Below are 17,498 nucleotides of genomic sequence, written 5' to 3'. Positions count from 1 at the left end.
CATAAATCTTTTGAGTTCTAACAATTAAATTTGTAATTAAGTTTTATAGATAAAATAGATATGTTTTTGTTCATTTATGATTCAGAAAACAATTAAAATATCCACTAAGGGAATCAAGATTTAAATCTCCCCACACAGTTAAGACCAGGGGGAAGTCTTACCTCTGGCTGCTTAGAAATCTGTGTGCACTTACCTGCCTACTCAGGATGGGAAAGAGTTTGCTTTCCTTTTCTCCAAGTTGGACATCCGTAAGGATGCGTGGAAGGGGGGCGATTGGAATAGGAGGAGCTAATTCGAATCCATCCTCCTTTTCTTTTCTTTTCTTTTCTTTTCTTTTCTTTTCTTTTCTTTTCTTTTCTTTTCTTTTCTCTTTCTTTCTTTCTTTCTCTTTCTTTCTTTCTTTCTTTCTTTCTTTCTTTCTTTCTCTCTCTCTCTCTCTCTCTCTCTCTCTCTCTCTCTCTCTCTCTCTGTTTCTTTCCCTCCCTCTCTCTCTCTCTGTCTTTCTTGTATATTGGTTTATTTTTGAGAGGGAGAGAGAGCCCATGTGCACAAGCAGGGGAGGGGCAGAGAGAGAGGGAGGTACAGAATCAGAAGCAGGTTCCAGGCTCTGAGCTGTCAGTGCAGAGCCTGACGGGCTCAAACTCTTGAACCATGAGATCATGACCTGAGCTGAAGTCAGACACTTAACCGACTGAGCCACCCAAGGGTCCCGCTCTTTTTTTTTTTTTTTTTTTCTTTTTTCATTTTGTAAGCCATTGTGGTGCTTTTAAGAGATTTCATTTTATCTGCATAAATTCAGGTCCCTCTCAGATAGGAATTGCCAGAATTGTGAAACTCTAAAAGTAAATTTTAGGGGCCTGGAGACCTTAACCATGATGTGTTGAAAGTTGAGAAACAGAGATGTTGTTCACCGGGGAGACTTTTAGTCTCTGAGTCCTTTTTTTTTTTTTTTTTTTTTTTAATTTGTGTAAATAAGGAATTTATTTGGATCCCTTCTTTTTCCAAAAATAGGATTACTCGAGGGTTTGTGTATACTGATCCCCTCTCTGTGACTGTTAGAGGATCCAGTAATTTTACTTCATTATTTAACTGTCATAAAGTTTGAGTTAGAATGTTGCATTAGAATGTTCCACCGTCTGCCTTCTGTTTTGTGTCTCCAGATGTTTTGGATATGTGCAGATGGTTTTAGAGGGATGTCCTTACCTACTCCCAAGGCAGCTTCTGAGATTGTTGTGTAGCTGTCCCCCTCCCCCGCAGTTGTTGATACTTTAGTTTTGTTTTCCACTGTGTACTATGAATGCTAATGTCTGTGTTTTTCAGTTTTTCTCCTTTTTGATACTGGAGGTTTATAATATGTGTGTTTTTCACAGATCCTAAGATTTGAGGAGGATAAGTGTTTTGGTTAAGTGTTGGCTGTTAGGTCTTCTAACACTTCTTTTCTTATAGAATCAAATTATTGGCATACCAATGATGTGTTATAGTTGTTAGTTTTATACCTTAAGCATCATGTACCAGGAACTGCTGGTTTTAGGCTTTGGCTATTTTTTAGAGCCTGTGCCTTAGTTCAGGTTTTAATTATTGGGATATAATATCATTTCTAGTATATTGTTACGCGTCGTAGGTGAGCTAAAGAATGTTACGGTGTACTCTGAATGTCTTCAGGGAAAAATTGATTAGAATTTTCATAGAAATATGATAGGCGAATTCCAGTATGAAAAATATGTTCTCATCATGTGACCTTGCCTTTTACTTTGTGGGGGGCGGAAATAATGTATTAGGACAGGAACTTTTCAGCTTTGTGTTCCTAACCTCTCTGGTAGCAATTTCTGTATTCTTCCTCCATCTTAGAAGGGAGTGGTCTTTCCAATTGGCCAAGATACTTGTTCTTTGAATTCCATTCCCTCCTAGTTTTTCAAGGAATAGGTAAACTTATTACTCTACTATAGAATGTTTTAAACCCTTTTTCTAATCATTCTTAACTTATAAATAAAGTCCCATTTTCTAAAAACAAAAACTATCCTCCCTTGATCCTGTTGTTCTATTTCTGTCTTAATTCATTCAAGGTAAGATTCTTGAGAATGTTGTCTCTGCTTTCTGACCATGAGTTTATTCCTTACGCTGTTATGTATAAGTGTGACTTCTGCCTCTTTATTCCTAAAACTGTTCCTAATAAGGTTATAGGTGACCCCCTAATTGCAAAATTCACTGATTTCTTCTTTGTTTTTTTTTACTTTTCTGTTCCATTTAACACTGTTGGTCACTCTCATATCTTTCAGCTTATTTAGTACCATAGTCTCTTAGGTTTCCCAACTACTTTTCTGTTTTATTTTTATTTATTTATTTATTTTTCTTTTTTTTTTAATTTTTTTTTTTAACGTTTATTTATTTTTGAGACAGAGAGAGACAGAGCATGAATGGGGGAGGGTCAGAGAGAGAGGGAGACACAGAATCTGAAACGGGCTCCAGGCTCTGAGCTGTCAGCACAGAGCCCGACGCGGGGCTCGAACTCACGGACCGTGAGATCATGACCTGAGCCGAAGTCGGACGCTTAACCGACTGAGCCACCCAGGCGCCCCTGTTTTATTTTTATTTTTAGTAATTTCTGCACCCAATATGGGACTTGAACTCATGACCCTGAGATCGAGTCACATGCTTTTCCAACTGAACCAGCCAAGAACCCCTACTTTCCTGTTTTTTTTTTTTTTAACCTCCTTTTCTCATTAAATTATTTTTCATAGGAATTTTCTGCCCCCCCCCCCCCTTTTTTTTTTGGTGCAAAAAGGTGATTTTATTAAAGTACGGGGATAAAGCCTGTGGGCAGGAAGAGCTGCCTGCTGCCTTTTTTTTTTTTTTTTTTTTTTTTTTTTTCATTTATTTTGAGAGAGAGAGAGAGAGTGTACGCATGTGATTGGGAAATGGACCGAGAGAGAGAATGGGAGAGAGAATCCCAAGCAGGTTCTGTGCTATCAGTGAGGAGCCCAATATGGGGCTCAAACTCATGAACCATGAGATAGTGGCCTGAGCCGAAAATAAAGAGTTGGTCACTTGACCTACTGAGCCACCCAGGCACCCTTGCTGCCTTTTTATTTTTCTGCAGAAGTGTACTGTTACATTTCATTCTGTCCACAGTTTAAATTCTTAATCTGTATAAAGGCTGACGATTTCCAGGACCACATCAGTTTAACTCCTAAACTTTAGATCTAGTCTTCACATGCATGTCCCAAGCAGTTCAAATTTAACACCTGTAAAGCTGAATTAATCGTCTTGCTTATGTTGTCTTCCCAAGGCATGTCAACAAGAATCCTGCTAGTCTTTCAGCATTCTTTTACTCAGTTAATGACACTGTCGTCTCCTTGGTCCCTAAGGCAGAAAACTTGGAAGCCGTTAGCATTTCCACATCTAGGTGGTTACCAAGTCTTGTATTCTAAATACCTCTTGATTCTTTTAGTCTCCATTCCAGTTACATTAATTCAGGTGTTTAGTATTGCATCTTGTGATTTCCCATTCTTCAGTCTCACCTTGCCATTTTACTCATTTTCTAACTTCCAAAAGTGTTATTTTCTTTCTCAGTTTTTTTCAGACGAGTAATCTTTCAAAATTTATATCTAGTTAGTTAGACAAGAAATCCTTTGTTTCCCTAGTGCCCATGAGACAAATTCTAGTCTCTAAAGGGTATACAGTGTTAGGGCTCCTTGCTGCTGGCTCAGTTGGTAGAGCATGTGACTCTTGATCTTAGGGTCTCGAGTTCAAGCCCTACGCTGGACATTGGACATGGAGCCTACTTAAAAAAAAAAAAAAAAAAAATTATTGGGGGTACCTGGGTGACTCAGTGGGTTAAGTGTTCAACTTCGGTTCAGGTCATGATCTCACAGTTTATGAGTTTGGGCCCCACATTGGGCTCTTTGCTGTCCGCGCAGAACCTGCTTCAGATCCTGTCTCCCTCTCTCTGTCCTTCCCCCGTTCACACTTTCCCTCTTTCAAAAATAAACATTTAAAAAATTTTTTTAAAAAGGTGTACACTGTTATTTATAATTTGGCTCCTACGTATCTTTAGTCTGATGTTTTTACTATAGCCTAGATCATATTCACTCATTTTACGGCTTATAGTCTCTGAACAAGTTCTAGTCGTTCTAGGCCTCTCCTTTGCCTGTCTTCCAGACCAAGTTAGAGTTGCTCCTCTCTGCTCTCATAGTATTTTTTTTGTCCCAATCTCTGTTACAGTATTTTGCCACATTATATTGTAAGTTTTGTAGACTCTCACAGACTTGATCTGCTTGAGGTAAGGACTTTATGATTCATCTTTGTGTCTCATCACTCAGTGCCTGGTGCAGAGTAGGTGTTCAATAAGATTATTAATAAATGAATGGATAAAATTAAAGATGTATTTTTTCCACTAATTTTCTATTGATTTGACTAGATGACAGAGCACGTAGATCTCCACGAAAACTCCCTACTTCATTAAAAAAAGGAGAAAGGAAATGGGCTCCGCCAAAATTTCTGCCTCACAAATATGATGTGAAATTACAAAATGAAGATAAGGTTAGTTGGCACTTTATATTAAACCTCTTAAATATCGAAAATGCTATTTCAGAAAATACCATAGGGCCAGTTTTCTCGGAGAAAATGTGCTACAGAAAAATGTGAATGAATGTGTTTCTACGGTAAATTCTAGGCTTTTGTAGTCTTTGTAATTATGACCTTAAGTTAAATTGTATTTTTTTCCCCTAGGAGATAGCATACTGTTTTCTTTTAATAAGAATTATTAGGGTCTAAGAATAATTTGCATTTGAGTTTCAAACTCAGTTTGAAAAATAAGAATCGGTTTGCAGCAGTTACGGACTTTCTCCAGGAAATAGCTCTTCCCAGTTAAAAATAAAGCAATTTGTAATAAACTCAGAAACCAAGTCAGTTCTCATCAGCACTTTTACAAGGTATCTGTGAAGCTAATAATCTAAAACAGTAAATACCCTTAAAATAACTTAGTGCTAAGTTTTATTGATTCTAAGGTTTGAATGTTTTTAATATGTCCAGAGTCAGGACATTGCTTAAATGAATTGGCAAGAATTGTTTTCTTAGTGGCATATAAAACACTGTGTTTTTTCATTGATAGTGTCTTAGAATCCATGAAATATGGCATATTAGTTTCAGGTACTTGTATACCTGTATGTGTAAAATCTTGTATTTAGAAAGAGGCAAGATGGGCTGCTGGATATGGAAGATAACTGCACATTTGTCTTCCTGTTCAACTGTTTATAGAAGAAACAGCTAGGGCCTGAGAAGTTGAAGAATTCTGTCAAAGTTCCTAATTTAGTAAATGAGCGTGGGAAGGAGTATAACCCAGTTCTTTTGGCTCTTCAGAGTGTTGGGTTTTTTTTCCCACCTCAAAAAGTTGACAAGTCTTATTCTATTTTGACTCTTTTTTTTTTTTTTTTTTGAAGATTTTAATTTTAAGTAATTTCTATACCCAACGTGGGGCTTGAACTTACAACCCTGAGATAAGAGTCGAATGCTCTTCTGACTGAGTCATCTAATCGCCCCCAGCACTTTGACTCCATTTGTTTTATAGTTGATGTGAAGGCATTGCTAAATTGTTAGGATTTCTTTATATTTGAATATTGGATGTTAAATACAGTTTTTCACTAAGTTTCTTCACCTTCAGCAGGGTTGCTAATTAAAATATTATTACTAGGGAGTCTCATCCACTTCCCTGATTATCGTTTGTATTCTTACTGATGAGTGTGAAGAATGTAAATTGCTTTGTTTACGTGTAGTAAATAGAGGAAGATAGAATATACAAATAAGGGTAAAAGATATTTCTAATCCTGTGCTCAGAGATGATATTTGGTGAATATAGATGTGGTTAGTGGTGGTTAGCTTGTTTGGTTTTTTTAGAACATTGAGTAGGGGCGAGGGGCAGAGGGAGAGAGAAAGAGAATCTTGAACAGCCTCCATGCTCAGCACAGAGCCCAACACGGGGCTCCATCCCACAACCCTGGGATCAGGACCTGAACCACCCAGGTGCCCCAGCTTTTAAGTGACTTTTGAAAATAGGAGTCGGGGCACTGGCTGGCTCAGTTGGTAAAGTATGATACTTGATCTTGGGGTTATGAGTTTGAGATTACCTAAAAATAAAATTTTAGGGGGGAAAAAGAGAGGATTCTATACATACTATTTTGTAACTTGCTTTTTTCATTTACTATATGGTAAACGTCTGTGATGTCATTAAATTTTTTTCCAAAACAGTATTTTCAGATTGTAGTGTGTATCATAGTCATCAGGGGGTTTTATTAAAAAAATCCAGATTCCCAGCCTCTACTGCCAGAGATTCTTCTCATTCAGTAAGTTTGGGGGCCAAGAATTTGCACCTTAGATGATTCTGATAAATTCGTCCTGATTAACATTTTCCCCCTATGGTTGTGTATATTATATGTAATATACATAATTATATGCATGTATATATTATATGCATATAATGGTTGCATTCATTCATTGTATGGATGTATTTTAATTTAAAAAATGAATCCCTTACTGATGTACCTTTATGTAGTTTTCCCTTTTTTTCCCCCCTTCCTTTTATTAGCAGTTGACAGTCTGTTTATTTCTAAATTCTTAACAAGAGGAATTGCTGGTTCAGTGGGTATGCACATTTTTAGGTCTTTGGTACATACAGATAAATTGCCTAGGGATGTGTTTAACATTCTGTCTCTGAAAATTATTTTTCTTTCATCTAGTTTATAGCCCTGTTTTATAGAGGGAATTATGATTTTTCTGGAAAGAACATAAATCTTTGTTCTCAGTGGTTAATTGCTTTTAACCCCAGTGGTAAGTTATTTATATTTGTTAACCTAGATCATCAGTAATGTGCCAGCAGACAGCTTGATTCGTACAGAACGCCCACCAAATAAGGAGATACTTCGATACTTTATACGGCATAACGCATTACGGGCTGGTACTGGTGAAAATGCACCATGGGTGGTAGAAGACGAATTGGTGAAGAAATATTCCCTGCCTAGCAAGTTCAGTGACTTTTTACTTGATCCATACAAGGTAAGGTCACTATTAATTTTTGAAGAGCAAGGTAGAACACTTAAACGAGTTCGTTTTCTTCAGTGGCTCCAGTTAGATTAGATTTTGAGCTCTTAACATCAGATAATGGATTCAGAAATTTTGACATCCATCTATTTCATGTAGATGATGATGTGGGGTTGATATTGAAAATCTCTCCTAGATTGATTTATTTTTTACTATGGTTGATTAAAACACAGACACACAGACACACACGGTTTTTTGCCTCAGATTCTTCTTGGAATGAGGTATGATATAAATAGGAAAAAATTTTTTACAAATTAATTCCTAAGAATGAAAACTGATTTTGTATATCAGGTAAGATAAACACATCAGCAGCCTTGAAAAAGACTTGGAATGGGTATTAGTTTGTATGGCAGATTAGTAGAAAACCTAGCATTTCCCTCTTGAAAATGTTTTTTTTTGTTTGTTTTTTGTTTTCTTTAATCAACTCATTTGATCTTCCAAACAATTCTTATAATGTTGTGTCGGGTGTATGTGTATTTTATATACATATACACACATACATACCTACATACACATACACATAATCTTATTTTCCAGTTGCAGGAACTGAGGCTAGTCTAATTAAAACCAACAGAAACTAAAATGACAAAAGCCAAGACCTTGGCCTCAGATTTCTGATTGTCTTTTCTATCTCAGGGTTTCTCCAATAAGATTTTTTTTTTAATGTTTGTTTATTTTTGAGAGAGAATGTGCATGTGCATGCAAGCAGGGCAGAGAGAGAGGGGGTAGAGGATCTGAAAAAGGCTCTGTGCTGACAGCAGAGAGCCTGATGTGAGGCTCAAACTCACAAGTTATGAGATCATGGCCTGAGCCGAAGTTGGATGCTCAAACCTACTGAGCCACCCAGGTGCCCCTCCAATAAGATTTTTTTTTAATGTAAGTTTTGAGAGTATATATGTCTTTCGTTGGCAACTTTACTGATTTGCATACTGATATTTCACCTTTGTCTTTGGGCCAGGATAGGACTGGCAGAGGGCTACTGATCCATTTAAAACAGATTTTTCCCCTTCCTTTCAATTTTGAAAAATGAAGCACATCTTGAGGCATACAATTAAATTACTTCAATTATTTTAGATTGATTTTGCTGACAAAATTATATTGAGAAATAATTTTATTTCTCCAACCATAGTTTAATATTTAGCATGTTTTCTTATTCCAGACCAGCATGATCAAGCATTTTCTTCCTATGCTCTTTAAATTTTTATTATTTGCATAAAAAGGAAAATTAGAAATTAATTAATTGGCTTTTTCTAAAATTTTTTTTTTTTAACGTTTATTTATTTTTGAGACAGGGAGAGACAGAGCATGAATGGGGGAGGGTCAGAGAGAGAGGGAGACACAGAGTATGAAACAGGCTCCAGGCTCTGAGCTGTCAGCACAGAGCCCAACGCGGGGCTCGAACTCACGGACCGCGAGATCATGACCTGAGCCGAAGTCGGACGCTCAACCAACTGAGCCACCCAGGCGCCCCAATTGGCTTTTTCTAGATCAGTACTAAAGTTTTTTATTTACTGAGGGGAAGTTTTAATTCTTTGTCATTTCATTGCTATAGAGTTTTGGAATTCTGATAAGGCTTTCAGTGGCTATAACATAAGATTACTGTCATTACTGTATGAAAATCCTATATAAAATCATCTCTGAATGAGTTTTTAGACCCTTGGATCATTTGAGTTCTTAAATATTTTCCTCTTGTTAAATCTTAACAGCTGTCTTTTATGTATTTTAGTTTAGTTTAAGTATGTGAATGACATGAAAGAAAGACTTAAAACGAAGAAGAAGAAAGACTAAGTATTATTTATGGGTAAAAGGTCTTTTGGGCTAATAAGAACAAAAAAGCCGATCCACACTTTCTGTGGATGCTTAACTCACTTTCTGTAGGAGCCAGAGACTAGAATTCCAGGAGTGTATGAATAAATCACCTATTCTCAAATTTTCTAATGAGGTCTTAAGATACTAACTTAATAGAACCTGGCTATAATTAAGATTGAGGTTAGGAATTGTAAGCTTGTTTAGAACAAAGTGCTGCCTGAAGTCAGTGATTATGCTTAGAGAAATTGAGACTCCTGTACAATACCATTCTACACAGTAATTCTTATCTCCCTGTACGATTTGACCTGCTGCTGATTTTGTCTCCTGAGTTTTGCATATAAGTTGTGTTTTTCCTATTTGTAGTTTTCTTAAGGAACTTATAGCATCTCAGCCAGGACAGAATACAGTAAAGACATAGATAAGTAGACCATAAAACAATGCTTTGGATTTTCTTTCTTCATCTAAAGGAGATTTTAAATAATGCCTTGAGGATTCACGTTGATCAGATCTATGATCTGCCTATTCCAAAGTCAATAGCTTGAAAAAATTGTTTTTCTCTCTTTGCCTTCTCTTTGGATTTTGTAGAACTTGATATTCTGCCAGGCTGCTGAATGTAGCTACTGTGGAGAGAGAGGAGACCTGGAGAGAGGAAGCAAGTTCTGAGCAGTAGTTTGAGGAAAGGACCAGCAGGGAGAGCTTAGGTGGGAAAGAGGAAAAAGTTATTTAGGGATATGGAATTTTGGAGTGTGAGCCGAATAGGGCCTATTGTGATAATGAGAGTGTGTTTGTGGTCTTACAAACTCTAGAACATAAAACTTGAATAGAAGAGCTATCTTACTCATTTTATGTTCTGTGATATTTAGTATAGGTATAATAGGTGTGTGGCTTGTGAAGTCATCTCTTTAAGAAGTACCATTCATTGAAAAAAAGTGCTGTGGACAGTTGAGTTTAGGGATAATGACTTGGGGGAGTGATTTATAAGGCATTTATTTGTGTGATCCCAGTCATCTAAGATGAAATCTGCTATCTTGGCTCATTGCCCTTTGGTAATAACATTGCAGCTCTAGTGTTTTGTTACTCTTATTTTAGATTGGTATATCCTAGTAGGGAGGCTTTGGTTTAAGAAAAAAAATTTAATGTTTATATATTTATTTTTGAGAGCGAGGGAGAGCACAAGCCGGAGGGGCAGGGGCAGAGAGAGACAGAGGGAGACACAGAGTCCGAAGCAGGCTGCAGGCTTTGAGCTGTCAGCACAGAGCCCAACGGGGGGCTCAAACTCCTGAACTGCAAGATCATGATCTGAGCCAAAGTTGGATGCTTAACTCACTGAGCCACCCAGGTACCCCATAGTAGGGAAGCTTTTGGATCAATATATAATGGCTAAATGCTACTTTTTTTTTTTTTTTTTAACATTTATTTATCTATCTGTCTATCTATCTATCTATCTATCTATTTATTTATTTATTTATTTGAGGGAGGGGGAGGGAGGGGGAGAGAGAGTGAGAGAGGGAGACACAGAATCCAAAGCAGGCTCCAGGCTCTGAGCTCCGTCAGCACGGAGCCCGATGCGGGGCTCAAACTCACCAACTGTGAGATCATGACCTGAGCCGAAGTTGGACTTTTAACTGACTGAACCACCCAGGTGCCCTGACAAGGCTATTTTCTAACATAAGTATCTGCACTTCTTACTTATCTGCAGTTCTTACACATGTTTTGAAATTTGTCCCAATATTGTCTTCTTAGCTAAATTTTGTTTTTGTTTTCACAGGCTCCAGTGTAGTATCATGTATTATGTTTCCTTGTTTTGTGACTTGTTAGGAGACTGAGGTCTCCTCTGATCTGGAGCAGTCTCTCAGCTTTTCTTTGTCTTTCAGAAACTTTTGACATTTTATAAGGATACAGGCCAGTTATTTTTATATGATGCTTCTCAATTCAGGGTTATTTCCATATAATTACATTCAGGTTATGGGTTTTTGGTAGAGATACCACAAAATTGATGTTGTGTGCCTCTTAGAGTGAATTATATCAAAAGGCACCTGATGTAATTTAATTTTGTCTCATTACTTAATGACATTATATATTTTTAAAGATGTTTCTTATCTCTCCTAATTAATGTTTCAAGTAAATGTTCAGGGTTTTGATGTTTTTCTTTAAATTTGCCTTTGGAATTTTCTGTTTGAGTTAGAGACTAGAGCAGAAGCACTTTAAAAATAAGTTAACTTTAGAAGTACTTAAGACTATTTTATGGTAACCTATTTTGCATATTTCCTGATAAAGACATCTAGAGATTGAGGCGAGCCCATTGTGTGAGTGTTACCTTGAAACTCCTACCACAGCTCCTGGGGTGAATGTAGAGAGAAGTAAATGTTAGAATACAGATGGCTGGAGTTTTCCAGTGCAGGGCTCTTGGCCACTTACTATCAAGTTAAATTTAGCATCTGAGTGAGCTGCTATAAATAAAGTTTCTTCATTTTTATCTTATTTAATAGATTTTCTTATTTGGGGTGGTGGTTTGTTTCACTTGACAGGGAGCAGGTATAGAATTGTATACACTTTTTCTTAAAGGCTTTCACATTGTGAGACATTCATCAGTATTGCGTTCCTGTTTAGCACTTAGAAAGGGCCTTGCCTAAAACCTGTAATTCTGCTATTCTGGGTGTCCATTCTTTTCTCCCTCTCTATGCACTATTCTGGTAGATTACTTATGCTGAATGGGGGATAGGGAGACCCTTAGCACATAAGTGGTTTTATACTTTTTCAGATCCCCCTGAGTCCAGCCATGCCGGCTCCCATGTGGCTGTGACTGCCCAGCATGCCCTATGCTGAGATGATCCAGTTACTGAAGGACTGCTCACGCGGGGAGCCGGCCTGTTGGGAGGGGGTTGGGTGAGTTAATTTCTTTCATTTTTAAGAAAAAAAATTATATGGTGTGATTTGGCCAAAAAACACACCTTATAAATAAAAATAAATGGGTTGCTGGACCCTCTCATGGCTAAGCCATCCCAGCTCTTACATCAATTCTGCATAGTATAATGCTTCTAAATAGAAGAAATTTAAAGAACCTTATGAAAATTTGAGTGACTTTTTAAATAGAAAAGTAATCAGTAAATTAAGAAGTGGCCAAATTATAATAGGCCCTATTAAATGATACCTATTTGAAATGGTAAAAATGAAACATTGTCTCACGCTAGTCTCCTTTTTAGTGATAAATTTCATTTTAGAATGACTTTAAATATAGCCTGTTATCCTGAGCATTAGAAAAAGTATCCATCTGTTATGTCTATACTCTGAAGATTTTCCAAGGCTGGTTGAAGAGGATGGTTAACTTGTCTTTAGTTAACACATTTGTCTTTAGTTCCTGCCAGAGTAGTTTTGGGCCTTAGTCTATGATTTGTAGGGTGGTCTTTGGAGTATTGGTACTATTACTGTCCAAGCGGAGAGTGGAGTCTCACATAAGCTATCTTTGCTCACTCCTGTTAACATTTTGAAATCTAGTTCTGGGGAACTAGGACTGGGAAATTCTGCTTCTGGAGAAAATATCCCCCTGAGTTACAGATAGATATTGTTTATGCTCTATAAACTATGAAACCTCTTTGTCAGCTGATATGGAGGATGATAATTGGGGAACAAAACTTATAGTTTTAGTCAGGCAACAAAAACAGCCCACTAGAGGAACAGTAATCTGTAATTGCCTGTTGTCCGTAAAAGGCAAAAGTTGGAGACTTGGGGCGCCTGGCTGGCTCAGTTGGTGGAGTGTGCGACTTTTGATCTTGGGGTTGTGAGTTTAAACCCATGATGGGTGTAGAGATTACTTAAAAAAATAAAATCCTTGAAGCTGGGGACTTAATCAAAAGGAGGATGTTAGGTGTAGTCCACTCATTCATTGCAGACCGTGTTTCTCCTACTTGTGCTGCCTTGGTTCTGTGAGTTTGTTTCTCTGGTGATTAGATCCATAATGTTTAAATCTTACCTGGTGTTGCAGTACAGCTTATTAAATTTTACCGTACCTGTTTACTCCTGACAAGGGCATGGGTGTTCTTTCCTATCATCTCTGGGGTGTACTCCTCGTAGCACTTCCTTCTCGCCTTTTTAAAGGAGCTCATCCTTTCATGTTCCATAGTGTTTAGCTGCTTCCTCACCTGCAGTCTCCTCTCCTGTGGGCCTGTCTTACCAGCTGCCTCCAGGCTGCTGTCTATATGCAGCTTCTGTCAAGTTCGTCCTTCCCACTCAGAAACTTTGAGTTAGGCTCAGGTCTCTGAGTGCCCTCTGTGCTTAGTTGCTTTTGGTAACAGAAATCAAATATTCTAAAGGTTTTCTAATCTTTCTCCTAGTCACTAGAATTTTTTTGAAATTGGCTCTTTTACTTTGCTTGGTTATTATTTCATTTAGTTTACGGTTTAGCTGCCAAGCTTTTTTCTTTGTAATTACATTCTTTAAAGTTTGAAAATCAGGGCGTCTGGGTGGCTCAGTCGGTTAAGCGTCCAACTGCAGCTCAGGTCATGATTTCACAGTTCGTGAGTTTGGGCCCCACTCAGGCTCTGTGCTGACAGCTCAGAGCCTGGAGCCTGCTTCGGATTCTGTGTCTCCCTCTCTGTCTGCCCCTCCCCCGCTCATGCTCGGTCTCTCTCACTCTCAAAAATGAATAAATGTTAAAAAAAAAATTTTAAGTTTGAAAATCCACAGCTTTTTTTTTTTTTTTTTAATCCACTGTTAAACAGAAACCATGGTATTTACGACAAGTTGACTGGGTTCTAACCTATTAACTAATTCTCTATGAAGGGGATATGGTGGTTTGAGGAGATAGGAGATAGATATGTGTCCAGGGGAGAGGGAAGTGAATGGACTAAAGGAATATGTTAAATCGATAAGGAATATATTAAGGGTGGTATTCAGGATGCATTTGAGGTACCTGGTTCTGAATTTAAAGTGAGACCACACACTGCGTTTGTATCTTTAATTCCATGCCTGTGTAAGCTGAACATGTATGGGCCAGGGAAGTAGGTGTAGTAGAGCAGGAGAGGCCAGGGAACCAGAGGTTCATGCAAGATTGATTATAGCAACTGACCGGAATTTAATGTGGGTAAGAAGAACAAGGAAGCGAGTGTGCAGAAAGTTTGGTAGAACTAATGGATTTAAGGTCCTGGCAGGGATTAAAGCATTGCAGAGTTGGGCTACTAGAGGGAGTGAATTTGAAGGACATGAGGGGATTGTATGAGGTTGAGAATATAGAGGGCTTATAGTTAGTAATGTATTCATGGGAATGAGTTCTCGATGTGTGGCGACAGGACAAAGGGGAGTGTGAGGAACCAGGGGCGGGAGGGCTCCCTGTTTATGAGCAGTGATTTTTGTTGTGGTATTGTAAGTAAGAAAATATGCTTCTGCATTTAGACAAAAATACTTAAGTTTTTCTACTTAAAAGCATAGAATGTTCCTAGTGGGAACAGAGGTTTAAAGGATAAGAAATCCAGAGTAATACTTTATTAACTCTTTAGATGTTGCCATTATCTAAATCAGGTATCCTCAGTCTGGGATCCACAGATGGATTCTGAAATAGAATGCAGAATTATCATATGTTGCTTCTGGGGAAAGGGCTCACAGATGTCATTAAAATATCTAAGAATTGCTAGCACCATATATAAACAGAACACATATAGTTACATAGCAAAAATGGTTAAGAGTATAGATTTTTAAGTCTGGCTATCAGTTTTGTATTGATAGGGCCAAAACATCAACTAACATTCATGTCTTTGTTTAGGGACATGGTGTCTTTGAACAGAAATGAATATGTATCTTTACCTGGATAGCTAGGGAAGAGGGCCTTTATGATGCTTAAGTGTTGCTTCTTTAAATTAGTTTTTAAAATTAATTTTGCTCCTGTCCTTAAATTCTAGTACATGACTCTCAACCCTTCTACTAAGAGGAAGAATACTGGATCCCCAGATAGGAAGCCTTCAAAAAAATCCAAGACAGACAACTCTTCTCTGAGTTCACCACTAAATCCCAAGTTATGGTGTCACGTACATTTGAAGAAATCCTTGAATGGCTCACCACTCAAAGTGAAGAACTCAAAGAATTCCAAGTCTCCAGAAGAACATCTGGAAGAAGTGATGAAGATGATGTCACCCAACAAGCTACATGCCAACTTTCACATTCCTAAGAAAGGCCCACCTGCCAAGAAATCAGGGAAGCATAGTGACAAACCTTTGAAAGTGAAGGGTAGAAGCAAAGGCATCCTTAATGGACAGAAATCCACAGGTAATTCCAAATCTCCTAAAAAGGGCTTGAAGACTCCTAAAACCAAAATGAAGCAGATGACTTTGTTGGATATGGCCAAAGGCACTCAGAAGATGACCCGAGCCCCACGGAATTCTGGGGGTACACCCAGGTCTTCTAGTAAACCCCATAAACATCTGCCTCCTGCTGCCCTACACCTTATTGCCTACTACAAAGAAAACAAAGACAGGGAGGACAAGAAGAGTGCCCTGTCCTGTGTTATCTCCAAAACAGCTCGTCTGCTCTCCAGTGAAGATAGAGCTCGTCTCCCAGAAGAGCTGCGAAGTATTGTTCAAAAACGCTTTGAGCTTCTAGAACATAAAAAGCGGTGGGCCTCTATGTCTGAAGAGCAGCGCAAAGAATATTTGAAAAAGAAACGAGAGGAGCTGAAAGAAAAGTTGAAGGAGAAAGCCAAGGAGAGGAGAGAGAAAGAAATGCTTGAGAAACTAGAAAAGCAGAAGAGGTACGAGGACCAAGAGTTAACTGGCAAAAGCCTTCCGGCGTTTAGGTTGGTGGATACCCCCGAAGGGCTGCCCAACACACTGTTTGGGGACGTGGCCATGGTGGTGGAGTTCCTGAGCTGTTACTCTGGGCTACTCTTACCAGATGCTCAGTATCCTATTACTGCTGTGTCCCTCATGGAAGCCTTGAGTGCAGAAAAAGGTGGCTTTTTATATCTGAATAGAGTGTTGGTCATCCTCTTACAGACCTTATTGCAAGATGAAATAGCAGAAGACTATGGTGAATTGGGAATGAAGCTGTCAGAAATCCCTCTGACCCTACATTCTGTCTCGGAGCTGGTGCGGCTCTGCTTGCGCAAATCTGACGTTCAGGAAGAAAGCGAGGGCTCAGACACGGACGACAATAAAGATTCAGCACCATTTGAGGATAATGAAGTACAAGATGAGTTCCTAGAGAAGCTGGAGACCTCGGAGTTTTTTGAACTGACGTCAGAAGAGAAGCTCCAGATCTTGACGGCCCTCTGCCACCGCATCCTCATGACGTACTCGGTGCAAGACCACATGGAAACCAGACAGCAGATGTCTGCAGAGTTGTGGAAAGAGCGGCTTGCTGTACTGAAGGAAGAGAATGATAAGAAGAGAGCAGAGAAACAGAAAAGGAAAGAAATGGAAGCCAGAAACAAGGAAAATGGAAAAGAGGAGAATGGGCTGGGCAAAACTGATAGGAAAAAAGAGGTTGTGAAGTTTGAACCCCAGGTAGATGTGGGAGCTGAAGACATGATTAGCGCGGTGAAGAGCAGGCGGCTGCTCGCCATCCAGGCCAAGAAGGAGCGGGAGATCCAGGAGAGAGAAATGAAAGGTAAAGAAAGCCTTGGGTTGGGAGCAGAAGGGAAACCCTTTAGAAGGTAGTAGAAGGAAGGAAATTGCCAGGGTACAGTCTCTCTCTGTCACAGTTGTTCGGTTATTTCTGTATGCAGTAACCCAGACCCCACTTAGGCAATATTCTGGCAGGCGTGTTCATCCTGGCATTCTGCAGTGAGGGATGGTTTGAGATTAATGTGACATTGGCATCTTTTCTGGATTTAGTAAAGGACCAAAATCACAAATGGCCATAGTGGAAATAACCTATAACTTGGGAATCGCTGGCCTGGTTTCAGACCTTACCTCTGACTTAGCTGTATTCCTTTGGGCAAGTTACTTATTCATGCCTCAGTTCCCTTAACATGCTTGTTAAGATTGTTACAACAATTGAATGGCAGGGTCTTTGAAGCCCTCAGCACAGTTGCCAACTCAGGTATTAATCTTTCCCTTGTTAAGGTTTAAGAATGTAAAAATTTGGGACTTTGATAACTCTGTCAAACCTGAACATTTTTTTTAATGTTCAGTATTTTGAGAGAGAGAGAGAGAGAGCACCCATGCTTGTGAGCAGCGGTGGGGTAGAGGGGGGCGGGAAACAGAGGAACTGAAGCAGGCTCTGCACCGACAGCAGTGAGCCCATTGTGGGGCTTGAACTCACGAACCATGAAATCATGATCTGAGCCAAAGTCAGATGCTAAGCCGACTGAGCCACCCAGGCACACTTGAACATTTTTGTAAACAGCTTTATTAAATAGTTCACATACCATACAACTTGTCCATTAAGTGAATAACTCATAGTTGTTTTTTTTAATGTGTTATTTAAATTTTTTTTATTAATGTTTTCTTTTATTTTTGAGAAAGATACAGATTGCCAGCAGGGGAGGGGTAGGGGCAGAGAGAGAGGGGACACAGAATCTGAAGCAGGCACCAGCCGGACATGGGGCTCGAACTCCTGAACCACGAGATCATGACCTGAGCTGAGTCGGATGTTTAACCGACTGAGCC

General features: G+C 38.9%; 1 protein-coding gene across 1 annotated transcript in view; it reads left to right on the top strand.

Annotated features, from left to right (window-relative positions):
• BAZ1B (bromodomain adjacent to zinc finger domain 1B) overlaps positions 1-17,498 on the top strand; it is a 73,228-nt gene that overhangs the window by 22,361 nt on the left and 33,369 nt on the right. Inside the window, exons 5-7 of the mRNA XM_058709895.1 lie at positions 4,418-4,539; positions 6,850-7,047; positions 14,793-16,494. Coding sequence (XP_058565878.1) covers positions 4,418-4,539; positions 6,850-7,047; positions 14,793-16,494 — 2,022 coding nt within the window. The remainder of the gene's footprint in view (positions 1-4,417; positions 4,540-6,849; positions 7,048-14,792; positions 16,495-17,498) is intronic.

This window comes from Neofelis nebulosa, chromosome 18, assembly GCF_028018385.1.
Source record: "Neofelis nebulosa isolate mNeoNeb1 chromosome 18, mNeoNeb1.pri, whole genome shotgun sequence".
NCBI classification, from domain to species: Eukaryota; Metazoa; Chordata; class Mammalia; order Carnivora; family Felidae; genus Neofelis; species Neofelis nebulosa.
Note: the sequence above shows the minus strand (reverse complement) of the source record. Positions and strands in the feature narration are given on the sequence as shown.